This window comes from Erpetoichthys calabaricus, chromosome 10, assembly GCF_900747795.2.
Source record: "Erpetoichthys calabaricus chromosome 10, fErpCal1.3, whole genome shotgun sequence".
NCBI classification, from domain to species: Eukaryota; Metazoa; Chordata; class Cladistia; order Polypteriformes; family Polypteridae; genus Erpetoichthys; species Erpetoichthys calabaricus.
Window position 1 is genome coordinate 105867228 of NC_041403.2, and position 16847 is coordinate 105884074.

The 16847-nt window shown below is 35.6% G+C and overlaps 1 protein-coding gene across 10 annotated transcripts in view; it reads right to left on the bottom strand.

Annotated features, from left to right (window-relative positions):
* LOC114659297 (tumor protein D54-like) overlaps positions 1 to 16847 on the bottom strand; it is a 77783-nt gene that overhangs the window by 16313 nt on the left and 44623 nt on the right. For 5 of the 10 annotated variants that reach the window (XM_051932876.1, XM_051932873.1, XM_051932874.1 and 2 more), the window contains 2 exons: positions 8357 to 8404; positions 2954 to 3055 (listed from right to left, as the gene is read on the bottom strand). In XM_051932876.1, the coding sequence (XP_051788836.1) occupies positions 2954 to 3055; positions 8357 to 8404 (150 nt within the window). The remainder of the gene's footprint in view (positions 1 to 2953; positions 3056 to 8356; positions 8405 to 16847) is intronic. The other 5 variants (XM_051932875.1, XM_051932877.1, XM_051932878.1 and 2 more) reach the window with 1 other exon arrangement.

The following is a 16847-nucleotide window of genomic DNA, read 5'->3' on the forward strand; positions in this document are numbered from 1 at the left end:
TTTCATCAAAGGGAGGAAACACTACGAATATGCAAAAGCATTTGCACACAAAACACGCGATAACCTTAAATGAATGTTGTGTTTTTGATCCGCTCCGGACTAGTGAATCTCAACCCAGCAGCAGCGGTAACATTTGCACGTCCTCTCCCGTTAATACGGCAGGTAACTAATCAACTAACATTGCATATTATGTTAGCGCGATTTGCCTTATTGCAAAACCTGCTATTACTGTGCATTGCATTTAGATGACCATGACGAGAGAGACAGACAGAGTCTGGCTGTCTCAGATGCTGGCAGTTCTCGCTGCAGTCTACCGGTAGCTTCTCCTTTCACAGAGGCGGGGAAAAGTAAAATGACACAGGCCAGGATAGACGAATGTCACCGAGCAGTGACTAAGTTTTTTGGTAAAAGGCTTGCACCCATTTGCCACAGTAGATGCCCCCGATTTTCGGTAAGTGAATGTGTTTAATTGTAGGCTAAGTCAGGGAATGTCAAATTTGCGTGTTCTCCTCTTACCAGATGTTTCATTCGTTTCCATTTCTGAGCTGAAACATGTATTGAAGGCAGCCGTCACTGCAGATGGATGGGCAAGTTTTAGTCAAGATCATTACCTCACAGTAACGCTGCATTATGTCAGGAATGGCCAGGCTCAAGAAAAAGTCCTCAAAACCAAACCAGTGTACCAGGCACAGACAGGGACAGCTGTAGCAGAGGAGACTGATGAGATCTTGGAGGAGTATGGTATCAAAGACAAGGTTGTGGCAGCCACTGTTGATAATGCGGCCAACATGGATGTAGCTGTCAAAATAGTTGATGGTTGCAGAACTGCACTGTGCACAGTTCCATTGGACTTGAGTTGATTGTATTTGTTGCTGGCTGATGTAGTTTTATTTTTGAGTGCTCAGCTCATACATACTTTTAAAAAGGAGAGTGTAAATGTTACTGGACATTCTTGTGTAATTGCCACAGAATAATTTATGTTATACTTTGTTATTGCTACAGAAGAATATTTATTTTATTATTATTTTACATTTACACATTTTTTTCTGGGGACCCCGTGGCACCCCATCGAGGAGCCGTAGGCTGTGGATCTCTTAAGATCTCACTGTTGGGTTTGTAAGGTCATGCTACTCCTAAATTTCTATCTTGTTCAAAGATAAGATATAAAACAAAGTATCGACCTGTGTGTACTCCTTTTTTAAAAATAAGAATCGATAGGAGAATCGATAAAGAATCGAATTGTTAAACAGAATCGAAAATGGAATCAGAATCGTGAAAATCTTATCAATTCCCATGCCTAGTTCTGACCCTAACATTCCCAATCTGATACAGAAGCTGTGGCAAGCGGCTGGGGGTGGTACCCAGCCGGGACTCCCAGAAGGACCGGTGGAGGGATTACACCTCCTCCAGACCACAAGTTTGCGACAGCCCTGGTGGCTTTTGGGACCACGGGAACAGAGTTTAGAAGCTCAACCCTAAAGAGGCCCGTGGTCACCGCCAGGGGGCACCCAGATGCCTGAGGAGAGGAAGCGGACCAGACGGAAGAGAGTGGCATTGTGAAGAGGCCTGGACTTTGTGGGTGATTGGTGCAGGGGCATTGGGTTATGTGTGGCATATTTGTAAATATTGTAAATAAAGCGTGTGTGTCGTGACTTACAATGATGTCTGCCTATCTGTGTCCGGGCTGTTCCGCACAAGCATCTTTCTGTACTGCCTCACTCTGTGTTGTTCATTTGTCTCTCTGATGTCTGCGTTGACTCATCATCTGCAATCAACAACAGGAGCTCTTTAAAAGACTCATGGTCCTATAAATTTCTGAAATAAAAAGCAAAGTCTTAAGAAATTTCATGGTCCACAAAACATATGGATGATCCAATGAGAAAAAAGCAAATCCACAGCTGTGGAAATGTCTGGTATGGCAGAATAATTGCAATTAAGAAGCCAGTGAATTAAGAACATTTTATTATCAACAAAAAGTGACTTTAATTAAGATTGCAAAATAAATGCATTCAATTTGCAATAGAAATTGGTTACTAATTATGAAAGTGGCTCTAACAAAAACCTAGAGCCACTCACGCCCTCCAGGATCCGAGTTTGATGCCTCTGTAATACACAAAAAATATTCCAGTTTTGTGAAGACAGACCACTTACACTTTTGTCACCTTCAAGATTAAAATTCCATGTAAAGTTTAAAAAGGAGTGGAAAGAAGGCTGTATTTTGCTAAGTTGATAATGCTTTCCACTATTTTTTAAAATAATTTAACACTTATACTTAAATTGATACACTAGACATTGAATCACAGCTATATTACACTGTTGATTCATATGGTATTGGTGTAGTTTTTAAAAATCAGTGAACTTCACTTAATAAACATATGAAATATTTTGTTATGGGGGTTTGTTTTGAATTATGTTTGCTACATTACATAAATGTAAATAGCGGTGTAGTATAAATTATACAACCTAAGAAAAATGCAAACCATACACAAGTCAGATGTCTTTGCTCATGATATCAACTAATACTTGCTGTTATTTGGAACTTTCCAAGTTCTAGAGTTGAGTCGATTAAAACGTTTGAACTCAGTCATTTTGTTATAATATATTCACCATAAACATATCATCTAGGTGCCAATATTTTAAAAAGTAGCCAATTAATCATTTTAAGAAACCTTAATATGAAGCACAAATAAAATAAAACCTTCAATGCAACCTTTTTTAATTACTGCTTATTTTTGGTATTTGGTACACTGTATTGCTGGCTGGAATTGATGAGATCTAGGTTATTCATTAAAATGGGTGCAAATAATGAAAAGTAGTGGGTAACTTTTCAATGTTTGGAAAGTGGGCAGCTAAAAGATAAAGAACATAAAGACTCTAACCTACTTCCTGTACAGTTACGACAGATTAGTGTTTGGTCATACTGATAACATCTATAAGCCAAGCCCTACTATACCTCATATCTCCAAATTTCCTGCTGATTGCTGAGCCCACAGTGTTGAGTGCAGCAGAAGTCTTCTGACCAGCCTGAGCTAGTGTTTCCTGAGTTTTCTTATATCTGTGTGGACCAGAAAAGGAAACAGCAAAAGATTAAATAAGTATTCAGTAATTAGTGAAGCTGTTTAAAAAACATATTATAACAAGTGATTCCTCAAACAAAATAATTCAGAATCCCAATTAGTTTAAGATCAACATGATACCTAAAAATAAAATTTGTTAGAAACACTAAAACTGGTGAGGGGAAAAAAAAGACAAATCACACACTTCTGAATTTTCTCTGTGTGATAACTGAGGGGTTAAGCTGTATTGTACTGTAATTTAAATGACTGCAGTTTAAATTTCCACAAATTGACTACATCAGGTAACCACCACATCACATTAGCAAGAATGTCTTACTTAGCTTTTATGGTTTGTTAGTTAATATTAAATATACTGTAAGCCTGATATGCATATACAGTGTCAACAAGCTACAATACAGCATGTGTGCTCTCTCATTTTATTTCCACAAAACATATGGCCCAGAAAATTACAGCACATTAGTACAAATGCCAATGATATATTAATACAAGTAATAACACTTAGAAATCTAAAAATGTTTGAAGAACCCAAAAGTCTTTTGGAAGAAAATCTCTATTAAAATAATGCACATTCCAGTATGAAAAAATAAGAATAATTTAAACTCAAAATATTAAATTATCATTATAAAATCAAATGCTGTTGTTCATAGGATTAGAGATAGTCAACACAAGCCACAATTTTTTGAATGAATCAATAAAGCCAAAGCATTATTCAGTCTTCCAAAATCCTGCAAATAAGCTACAAAAAATTATTTACCATGTAAAAAAATAAATAAAAATAAACAAAAATGCTAGAACCCATTGTGAATAATGTAACACATAATAAAGTAAAAATTTTAAATGCTACCTTATCAGAGCAGTACCATTATAAATATTGTCAATAAATGAGAAAAAGTGTACAAGAAATACAAAACTACATTAAAAAATAATTAATTGAAGCTGCTGTGGCATACACATTTAAAACCTAAATTATTAGTTTTAAGACAAGTATGAGCATGCATACTAAATAAGAATGTGGTCCTGGTGATGTAATAGTAACCTTACGCATGAAACAAGGAATCCATCAAAAAAAAAAAAACAAAGACCGAAAGATTAATTCCTTTACAGCAAAAAAAGAAAAAAACACTCAAGTAAAAATTCTGTTATAAATAGGCACAAACAAACTTAGAAAAGACCACTATTTTTATCAAAAAATATTTTAAAACTTTTTTCTCTAGAAAATCTTCTGTTTATTGAATTACTGTAAGCTTAATTAAATTAAAAGGATTACTATTAGGAAAATAAAAAATAAAGAAATATTTGGGGACCAATAGCTAAAAAAAATGCACTTACTCTTAGCTTGCTTTTACTGACATTATCTCCATATTGATTAACTATGTACCTAAACATTACTTTAAGAATAACAAAGGACAAATATACATTTTAGTACATTACAGTGCAATAAGTTTAAAAATGTTATTCAATCTGATGTATGGTATTTGTTTAAATTTATGATATTTACATTTAACAGATCATCGATAACATCAATCAGGGCTAAAAAAACGCAGAGGAGGGCGCCATACCTACAGATTGAGTACCTGTGATACTGATGTGATGTATGGCATATTATGGAACAGCTTTGAAAAGTTAAGCGTTTTATCTAATTGTCACAAAACAGAAGAACATTTAACTGACAGTAGTGGTCTTTTCAGCAGTTGAGAAAGAAAATGCGTCCACTATTAAAGAGGCAATCTGAGACAGATCAATGCCTAATTGCTTAATGGTACTAAATTTGGGCATTGCATTAATAGTATTTTTCACATTAAAAATTGTAAACATATTAGTTTATGAAAGTAATACTTCAAAAACTTCATGCAAGTAATCAGTAGCAATATGAAGCACATATGACATCAATTGAAAATTACATACAAGAACATGCATAAGTACTAGAATATACCACACATTTAATGTATATGAAAACATACGTTGAGTATTTAACATCCAAAAGGACATTTGCAGCATCTACCATTGATGTGATGCTCCAACATCACTCCTGTGGGAGTTTGCGCTCATCAGCATATCAGATTCGACAATATGACTGTTGATACAGGTTTATGTCAGTTAAAATAATAGCGACATTGATGCTAATCTGGATAAATGTAATTTTACAGATTCATGTAAGGAGAATTTTACTTTACCTAATTGCATATAAAGTTATTTTTTTGCAATTCTATAGTCACCAGGAAATGGGAAGAGGACACTGCTGTCCTTTATTTGTTACAGATAATCCTTGCTTTCGCATTCATCAGATTTTGATGGAACAGATGTGCCATGGGTGATCACACAGGGTTGCTGAAAGCAAATTTACTTTTTATGCATTGAATAGTAACTACCAACCTATGCATGAAAATTAAGATGAGTACCAGAGCAAATACTTGACAAATGTTTTAATTTAGTGTTTCTATTTTACTGACATATCATTAAAGAATATTTTGTATATTTAATGTTTTACTAATGGGGGAAAAAAAACACAATATATATTATTATTATAAAATAATAAAGAGGTAGAATGCATTTTTAATTACTGACATTAATAAATGTTACACTTTGTTTTACAATGTACATAGAAATACTATCATAACTTGTATCAAAAATGACAAGGGGCTTTCTTTCTAATACTTATTTGTGCAAGTGGTTTAAAAGCTCTAGTACACGATGACAGGAGAAAACGGGGGAAGATCCTAGATGGGCTTTAAGTGTGACATTTTTTTCTTGCGACATCTCTGCATTACTTGATTGTTACAGGTTTACTGACTAAGAATTGGTACTTTGTTCCATAATGTTAAAATTATCAGTTATAATAAGCTGTAATTTTTTCTAATTTTATTACTGTATGTTTTCCTTTTGTCCCTCACTGTCAAAAAAGTGGCAATGTCCTTTTCCATCAATAGTTTAAGATATAATGTTTTAACATTTTGTAACAAACATTTAAAATTAATTTAAAACAAGAATTCTACAATATTAGCTATGTTACAAAACAAAACAGAACCTTTCACCAAGGTTTTGTTTCTCATTGAACAGAAGTTTAATGAATTCTCAATCTACAACACTGCGTTAAGCATCATCTTTAGCCTGGTACAGACCAGGCTAAGACATGACCCTTGGTTGCCAAAAATGACCTGTCCTAATCCTCCGGCCCAGATAAGCCTAGTGTCTGGATTTAAGCAGGGTTTACTTGCTAAGCATGCCTTATGGAATACTCACACGGTCTTATTTTGTTTGAAATTATATTATCAGCATTAAGGTGGAAATTATGTGCCGAGATGTTCATCATAATAAATTTAGATAGAAAGCTCCTGGTTTAAGCCTCTCTACCCCAAGGGACTACACTGAAAAGTGATATTTGTATTGGAGGTAGTTTTCAAAATACACAAAGTAAATAAATTCCACCTCCCACATCAATACTGAAATTATCTGCCGGATTAAAACCATCCATTCTTCTCATAAGGGTGCTTAGTTCATTTCCTGGTAGGAAACTCTTCACAATTTTTTTTTTAACTGTAATGAAAACCATGAATGTGGCTGGTTACATTTTTATACTCATCAGCCTAAATTATAATTTTATATTTTTCATTCTATCCATGTAATTTATGATATTAATCTTTTGACACTCTAAACAGATTACATATTAGGACAGACAATAAGTACCGCCTCCAGTTAGGTGTTCTAAATGATCAGTAAAAACATAGTATTCATTTAAGAAAACTGCAACTGTCACTATTGAAGCTAATTACATTTTTTTACATTGGCAGATTTAAACACATTGATGCAGTATTTTTATTTTTTAAACAAAGCTGTTAACTTATTAGATGCAAAAAATATTCCTAAATAAGTTGATTCTTTCTAAATTGCTTTCCACCATTTCATTTACCTTTTTAGAGGTGGTTAAATAAAATAATCAGCTCTATATTTCTACTGCTTTTTATAAAAATGTGTTCACAAGTATACAGTTATGGAGTTGGAATAATTAGTTTGCATTTTGTTTTTTACTGTTACTTTTTGGCTATGTAGAAGTACTATTTAACTGCTGCAGAAAATAAATTTCATTTTGGATAAAGTACCTTTTCTTTAGCTTCTTGTGAGTGTGTCCATTAATGTAGTTGCTTTAATCATTACAAAAATTCCTGAATCTCCTACATCTAAGAACCACATTTACAAAACAAAAACTAGACACAGATTAAGTATTTTAGATCAAACTCTACTGATCTGCATCAGGATGCTCCACCTAAGAACATAGCATGAATGTGAATCAATCTAATAGTGAAAAACTAGACTTGTCTCAGATGGTAAAGAAATTCCTACAATGAATTCTGCTATAGCATATTCTGCATATACCTATGGGTGAACCATTTGCATAAATCCTCATATAATAAAGGAGGTAACTGTAATAGGAGAATCTGATAACTTTTTTCTTTAACTTAAGACATTATATGGTGAAATTCAACAGATAATGACTTTAAAAGACAAAAAAAGAAAAGGTTCCACTGTATAACAGATATAGATGGGAAGCTAATTGAGGTAGCTGTTCTAATGGCATCCCAATAAACTTAAACATGCACAGGAAGTACTTGGAACTCTTTGAGAAGCCTTGTAGAGTCATTTTTCTGTATTACCCATTAATATAGGGTCATATTCATGTTGGATAATATTCTGCACAGGACAGGCTTGCACAATGAAAAATAATAATGTTAAAGAAACATTCAAACAAAAAAATAAAAAAGCAAGGACCATAATTAGAACTTCTGGAATAAAAACCTGCAGTCACCATGGCACTTGAAAAACAAAACATAAAAGCTCAAGTTAAAAAATAAAAAATCTAGCCATCTCATACCAAGACATTTCACCTTTTAAATTGTATTTAATAAATAAAATATTTATCTTGCTAAACAGTTCTTACTAAAAATGATTAGAACTTACACTTTAAAATGCTATAACAAGTTAAACAGATTAGTGGGGTTTGGTGGGGGGGCACCTTTACCGTAGTTAGTATATATCAGGGTTTCAGTTAACTCAACTTTTACCAAAAAGTGGGTACCATATAAAATTTTTAATCAAAGAAACATTTATCTTAATTTGCAGACACTATTTAACACAAACTTTTAATCTGTATTTAGATTTAGAAATAGGTTGTTAAGAAAACTGTAACCCTGTTAGTAATCAAAATGCTAAGAGAAGTTTGCCCATAATAAAGAGATCTTATAAAACACATTAAAAACAAAAACAAAAAAAAAAAAAAAACTCACGCATGTGACTGGGTTATTTCGTCCACAGTGGCACTGGCTGAAAGGTATCTATAAATATAGTGTAAAGTTTAATTGGCAAAAAGCAGCATTTAAAAGGGAAAAAAGCAAGTCATAAAGGAATGATCACAAAAAGAACATTTATATAAAGAAAAGAGAAAGATTACTTGTGCGCATACAATAGGCCAGATGTACCTATACAAAATAATTTAAGGTTACATTGTGTATGGGTGCACTTGTCACTATAATCCTAATCATCCAGACCTTTTTTTCCTGAATATTAATCATGTACAGGGCTTATCAGTTATTACAATGTTCCAAGAAAGCTGATGTTTCCAAAACAATAATGGTGGCATACAGAGAGAAGGGCTTGAGCTCTTCCTGGAGCTATTTTCTGAATTGGCATAGCATGTTATTCTTTCAGGATCAGGGATAGGATTTAATCATCTGCAAACTTTCTGTAATCCCTTCTTAAAATCCTCAAATTTAGGGTGGCAGGGCTTTTAAAGAAACACTGCCTTTAGATATGCCTAGTTCAGCACTTTAAAAATGAAGGAGGAAAGAATCCCTGAAGATGGTATGTGAAGAAAAAAAGGCTGAGAACCCCCAAACCTAGACACACTGTGACATTTGATCACATATGTGTTAAAAGTATTGCTATAAGGAAGCATGCATATGATTAACAGGTCAAAATCAAACTACATGGTTGGTTAGCAGCAAAGTATTCCAAAAATAATGCTTCTTTGCACAGCTTTTATATAAGAAGGGGGTTAATGACTAGATGGTACAACATTTTAAATAGAGGTGGGGTATAGTTCTGGATTAAAAAAAAAGTTTGGAAGAAATCTGAGTTCAGTATTATTGAATCATATCTTAAATGTCAATTTTAGCTATCAAAATCAAATCAGAACTCCTCACCAATATGACTGAAGAAATGCTTTTTGGATTTGAAAATTTCACACACTCCAGCTTCATTTGATTCCTTTCTAGGAGATGTGATCCTACTCCTGTTCACTAAAGAATAAGCTTCTATGTTAAGACTCTCTGTGTCAAAGATTCAACATATGAAAGATTAGAACTCTGTGAATAACTTTAGATCTAGATGGTCTTCCACCAAAACTTCTGTATGGATGTTGAAACTACTGTAACTCCTTCATTGTTAAATGCTTGTATTTCCTCTGAAAAAAATGAATGCCTCAATCTGAAAATGATCATATTCCTTATGAAACTGGGTAAGGGGCCCTCCAGCTCACATTACCACCTGATGTCCTTGATAAAACTCATACATGAGACTATTGATGAAGCAATTGGCTCTATGAAAGGAATAAGCCATACATAAATAAATTTACCTAAACTAGTATGGAATTTTTTATGCTCACAATGCAACAGATAACATCCATCACCTCCTGCTTATTATGAAACCCTAAGTTCTCTTCAGTTAGCTGAAGCTCAGACACAGAGGCGGCTTCTGACTTGATGAATTAACTTAATATTTGTCAGAAGAAGTCTTGAGATGGATTTAGTGCAATGTTTAATAAAATAATCAAGGCCCTTCATGCCTCATATTCAGCTTTTATACTTATTAATTCACACATCTCCCAAAAATTGTTATTTGTAACTTTTCTTGTTTACAAAGGTACCAGGCATCCTCTTGTCCTCTTTAATTTTTTAATCTCTCTGTTGGGCTCCTTGCCATTGCTCATCTGTAAATTAGACATTATTATTCCCCATCACTGTACACAGTGTTCACCTAAAAAATCTCTGTATGATAATGATATTCTACTTTTCTCTAAGAAAAGCCACTTCAGATATCCCCTACATCTTTAGTCAGTTTATTTTCTACATAAATAAAATTTGATTCTGATTTGAATTATTTATCTCATACAATTATGCACATATGTAACTAAGCATTTCACTACAATTTACACCAAGTTTAAGAAAAACTGAAATTGCTCCAAAACCTCAGTTCTCTCCTTACAGTGGGCTGAAAACGTATTTGACCCCCTAGACAAAGTTTAAATTTCCTGTAATATTTTTCTTTGAAAATGCATCTTTAGTTACATACAGTTACATATAAATGAGGGCCTCTAGGACAATAAATTTTCACTAAAAATCCTGAAAATAAAATTATGCTGCAACGATAAACAACATATTACAGAAATCTGAAATAGCTTGGAGAGTGTATGATTGTTAACAGTGCAATAAGGGTAATGAAAACAAGGTGTAAACAATCAAGCACTCAATCCTCTAGCTTGTTGACTGGTCTATAAGTGATTATTTAGGCCAATTCTTAGGAACATACAACTGAGAAATCAGTACAGTGGAACCTCGGTTCACGACCATAATTCGTTCCAAACCTCTGGTCGTGAACCGAAGCAATTTCCCCCATAGGATTGTATGTAAATACAATTAATCCGTTCCAGACCGTACGAACTGTATGTAAATATTTTTTTTTTTGAAGATTTTTTTAAGCACAAATATAGTTAATTACACTATAGAATGCACAGTGTAATAGTAAACTAATGTAAAAACATTGAATAACACTGACACAAACACCCAGCGCTCCCTGCTCAGCTGCACGCGTCCTCTCTCTCTCATCAGCACGCAAGCTTTCTCTCTCTCTCACTGCAGCAGTTCGCGCTATAGCCTTGCAAGCCGATCGCTGTATAAACACTTTTTTTTTTTAATGAGTTTTAAGCACAGGGGAAAAAAAAGGGACATTTGAAAAATCTGCAATTTAATAAAACACCAAGAAAAGTAACATTGCAACAAATCACGCTACGAACCACTCGCTGTAAACACTTTTTTTTTTTTTTTTTTATAAATGAGTTTTAAGCACAGGGAAAAAAATGAACATTTGAAAAAAAGAGAAAAGTAACACTGCAACAATTCACGCTACTAACCGAAAAATGAACATTTGAAAAATCCATAATACATAAACTAACCATAAACCACCAAGAAAACTAACCTTGCATGAGTCAAGGTCTGGCATGAAGTGAGGAGGAACTGGGTGGAGAGGAGGGTACAGTTTTGAGGGAGAGTCAGGTTCCGCGATGGAGGGATGTTTTCCTTCAGGTGTTTTCTCTCTTGTGATTTCTTGGGTTTCTGGTGTTTTTAGCTGTTTAGCTGATGGGAGCAAAAGCCTCCTGCAGCCATTCCAAAAACAAAGTCCTTGTGACCCAACCCTTCCTGTTTGCCCTTCACATCACTGGCAGTCTGGCTTTGTTTACATTGTGCTGCTTGAAAGCACAAGGGTTCTCAAATTGGTAAATGAGTAAACTGGTGAACAGTTTTTCCACCTCTTCCAGCACTTGAGGCCTCTGCCTGGTTAACGCTGTAACTCCTTTTGCAACATTAGCTGCATTAATAGATTCTTTCTGCTTTAGAATAGTCGAAATTGTAGGTTTTGACTTCTTGTACTCGGCGGCAAGATCAGTAACACAAACACCACGCTCATACTTTTCAATAATTTCTTTTACTTCGATTTCAATTTTCTGCAAAACTTTCTTCTCACCACTCTTCACTTGCTTAGAAGCCATGGTTAACTGCAAAAGCACACAAAATACTGCAGAGCACAAAGAGTTAACAGGTAAAGCACGCACGTCTGACTGAGAACAATGAACAGGGAGAGGCTGAACACGTGCTTACATACAGTAATCGGCGCGTACGAACCGGAAGGGAAATGAAATAGAGCACAAAGAGTTCACAGCGAAAACACGCACGCATGTGCAAGCACACACGTCTGACCGAGCACAATGCAACACCTGCGGAAATCATCGGCGCGCAAAAACCGAAAGGGAAACTGGCTTGTTCGTATACCGAGTGTGTGGTCATTTACCAAGGCAAAAGTTTGGCAAAATTTTTGGTCGTAAACCAAGTTGTACGTGTACCGAGACGTTCGTGAACCGAGGTTCCACTGTACAAGTGGCTTATTTGGTGAAACCTCAAAAACTGACAAAAATGAAGACAAGAGAACTTTCTAATGACTTGAGAACCACTGTGATTAAGAAATGTAAAGATGGCAATGGTGCCAAGACGATTGCCAAGGCTCCTTAGCCTCAGTGCGTCCACTGTGAAGGCCATCATAGTGAAGTGAAGGACAACTAGAAGCATAGTGAACCTGTTAAAATAAAGAAAATGTCAAGAAAACTAGTCAGAGAAGTAAGCACAAATCCTAAGGTGACTCTCAATGACCTGCAAAGCTCAGTATCTGCAGGTGGAGGGGATGTGCACAAGACTACAATATCGAAGGTTTTGCACAGAGAGGGGCTATACAGCAGAGTTGCCAGAAAAAAGCCACTAATAATTCTTTGCATTTACATAGCGCTTTTCTCACTACTCAAAGCACTTAGCAATTGCAGGTTAAGGGCCTTGCTCAAAGGCCCAACAGAGCAGAGTCCCTTTTGGCATTCTACGGGATTCGAACCAGCAACCTTCCAATTGCCAGTGCAGATCCCTAGCCTCAGAGCCACCACTCCCACTACTACAAAAAATGTCACCTGAAAGCTCAATTAGAATTTGCTAACAGACATCTTGACAAGAGTCCTACATTCTGAAGTCATGTATTTTGGTCTGATGAGACCAAAATTGAACTTTTTGTCATCAACACAAAGGCGTCTGCCTGGCGAATGGAAGGGACTGCTAATGATCCGGCAAACACCATACTTACCATCAAGCATGGTCGGGGGAGAACCATGCTTTGGGGCTACTTCTCTAGGGCAGGCACTGGGTCCCTTGTCCATATTGAAGGAAGAATGGACAGTAAAAGTATATCCAGATTTTGGAAGAAAACCTTCAAATGTCAGCCATGAACTGGGACTCTGACGACACAACCACTTTTAGCATGACAATAACCCGAAACACTGTGCAAAAGTAACCAAAGCATGGTTTGACAAAAAGAAGATCCAGTTTTTACAGGGGCCTAGCCAGTGTCCGGATCTGAATCCGACTGAAAATTTGTGGCGTGATCTCAAAATCGTAGTTCACAAACAAAAGCCTTCAAACTTTGCCCAGTTGGAGCAGTTCTGCAAGGAAGAATAAGAAAAATTACCTCTATCCAGATGTACTAAGCTTGTAGATGGCTATCTAAAGCGATTGCAAGCAGTTATTGCCACAAAGGGTGCTGCTACAAAGTACTGACTGTGTGTCACGTGAAGGGGTCAATTACTTTTTCAACAGCATTTTTCACAACACGACTGTCAATTTGCATTTGTTTAATTCACCAAGCTCTAAATGTTTCAAAATATGTACACAGAGAAATAAAAGTTCACTGTGATACTCTGCATTTGTGATTTTTATAGGATGTAATGAAGTAATATAGAAATACAGTGGCTTTCCAGAGGGGGTCGAATACTTTTTCAGCCCACTGTAAACCACCTATATAAAAAGATCTCCATATCAGTATCTGTCAAACTGAAGTTCATTCAGATATCTCAAAATTTATGTTAAAACATTAGTGTACCACAATGTCTTCCACTATCAAATACTATTCTACCAACTAGATTTTGTATTTCCTAACAGGCTGGCGAAAGCAACAGCAGACTGGCAATATCACTTCCTCTACACAAGCATCACAAAGGGTGGTGTGCTAAGCCTCCTTCTAAACTCCTTGTTCACTATGATTGTGGCAAAAGATGGCTTCAGCGCCATCATTAAATTTGCTGATGACACCAGCACTGTAGGCCTGATAACACACTATGATGAGATGGAATATAGAGTGGTACAAAGAGAATGAACTCTCCCAAAACCAAGGAGTTCACCATAGGCTTCAGGAAGCTGATCCCACTTTCACCTGCATGGGAGGGAATAGTAATAATATTTATTATATGTGTATTTTACACATGTATTTTGTCACTTGCTAGCTCTGTACTATTTTCACAAGTCTGCTGGAAAAGTTTTACTCTAAAATATTTATCATAAAAAACTATGATGCATACAAACAGTTATATAAACTATATACGTTATTGACAGTTATATACAATGGAACTTTATTAACTAAATTTTACAGGAATAGTTTATGTAAAGAGGTAGATTGACTAGTGTACACAGATCCTCCTTTGTGGTCAACTGATCAGATTTCTGGCTGCAAAAGTAAAGGGATTACAAGAGAGACTCAGTTTGTTTAGGTCCTGCATATTATTCCTGACTGATTGTCAACAACTGTCCTACAATGCATTGTATTATGTCATGTCCCTAGCACTTATGCCCTTTCTGTTGCTTTAAAAATTTCCTCCAGATTGTTTAACTTAGTTTTCCCAAAATAAACACCATTTTTAGAGAATATTTGGGAAAATACTTATAAATGAAGATCATTACAATTCAACATTAATAATCTCACGCTAAAAATATTTTTATTTTTGAAGGGCTGCATTTTCAAGTGCCACATTTGTTTTAGTTGTAAGCAACATGCCATGAGTCAAATATTTTCTCTTTGTTTTTGGAAAGCGTGAAAAGTAAAAAATATTAATAGTATTAATATAAAAAGGTATTTTAAATAGAAATGTACATTTAGCAGCTATAATTTCTAATCTAGGTTTAAATTACTTTCCAATTTTTAATATTCTAAGCTTAATTTTTTCGTAACTTTAACAGCCCTAACTGTAACACTGCAGGTACAAACATAAAATAATTTGACTGTGGACTGACCAGTATACTGTTATCCATTGTGAATTAAACACTATGGGCATAATGAAGAGGTCTGCTGATTTAGGCTATCTGCTTAACTATATAAAACTTACAAAATTACTAGGATGGTATGTTTTATTGTGTTGCAAGGTACAAGTATGGTTTTACAGCACCAAATGTTTATGTATGTATATTGTTTATATACAGTGGCGCTTGAAAGTTTGTGAACCCTTTCGAATTTTCTATATTTCTGCATAAATATGACCTAAAACATCATCAGATTTTCATTCAACTCCTAAAAGTAGATAAAGAGAAACCAGTTAAACAAATGAGACAAAAATATTATACTTGGTCATTTATTTACTGAGGAAAATGATCGAATATTACATATTTGTGAGTGGCAAAAGTATGTGAACTTTTGCTTCCAGTATCTAGTGTGACCCCCCCTTTGCAGCAATAACTGCAACTAAACGTTTCTGGTAACTGTTGATCAGTCCTGCACACCAGCTTGGAGAAATTTTCGCCCATTCCGCCGTACAGAACAGCTTCAACTCTGGGATGTTGGTGGGTTTCCTCACATTAACTGCTCGCTTCAGGTCCTTCCCCAACATTTCGACTGGATTAAGGTCAGGACTTTGATATGGCCATTCCAAAACATTACCTTTATTCTTCTTTAACCATTCTTTGGTAGAACAACTTGCGAGCTTAGGGTCGTTGTCTTGCTGCATGACCCACCTTCTCTTGAGATTCAGTTCATGGACAGATGCCCTGACATTTTCCTTTAGAATTCTCTGATATATAATTCAGAATTCATTGTTCCATCAATGAAGACAAGCCGTCCTGGCCCAGATGCAGCAAAACAGGCCCAAACCATGATACTACCACCGCCATGTTTCACACATGGGATAAGGTTCTTATGCTGGAATGCAGTGTTTTCCTTTCTCCAAACATAACGCTTTTCATTTAAACCAAAAAGTTCTATTTTGGTCTCATCCGTCCACAAAACATTCTTCCAATAGCCTTCTGGTTCGTCCACATGATCTTTAACAAACTGCAGACGAGCGGCAATGTTTTTTTTGGAGAGCAGTGGCTTTCTCCTTGCAACCCTGCCATGTACACCATTGTTGTTCAGTGTTCTCCTGATAGTGGACTCATGAACATTAGCCAATGTGAGAGAGGCCTTCAGTTGCTTAGAACTTACCCTGGGGTCCTTTGTGACCTCGCCGACTATTACAGGCCTCGCTCTTAGAGTCATCGTTGTTGGTCGACCACTCCTGGGGAGGGTAACAATAGTCTTGAATTTCCTCCATTTGTACACAATCTGTCTGACTGTGGATTGGTGGAGTCCAAACTCTTTAGAGATGGTTTTCTAACCTTTTCCAGCCTGATGAGCATCAACAACTCTTTTTCTGAGGTCCTCAGAAATCTCCTTTGTTCGTGCCATAATACACTTCCACAAACATGTGTTGTGAAGGGTAGACTTTGATAGATCCCTGTTCTTTAAATAACACAGTTCCCACTCACACCTGATTGTCATCCCATTGATTGAAAACACCTGACTCGAATTTCACCTTCAAACTAACTGCTAATCCTAGAGGTTCACATACTTTTGCCACTCACAGATATGTAATATTCGATCATTTTCCTCAATAAATAAATGACTAAGTATAATATTTTTGTTTCATTTGTTTAACTGGTTTCTCTTTATCTACTTTTAGGACTTGAGTGAAAATCTGATGATGTTTTAGGTCATATTTATGCAGAAATATAGAAAACTCTAAAGGGTTCACAAACTTTCAAGCACCACTGTATCAAAGCTGGGCAAGTTAACACGTTATCGTATTAACGGCGACAATTATTTTATCGTGCA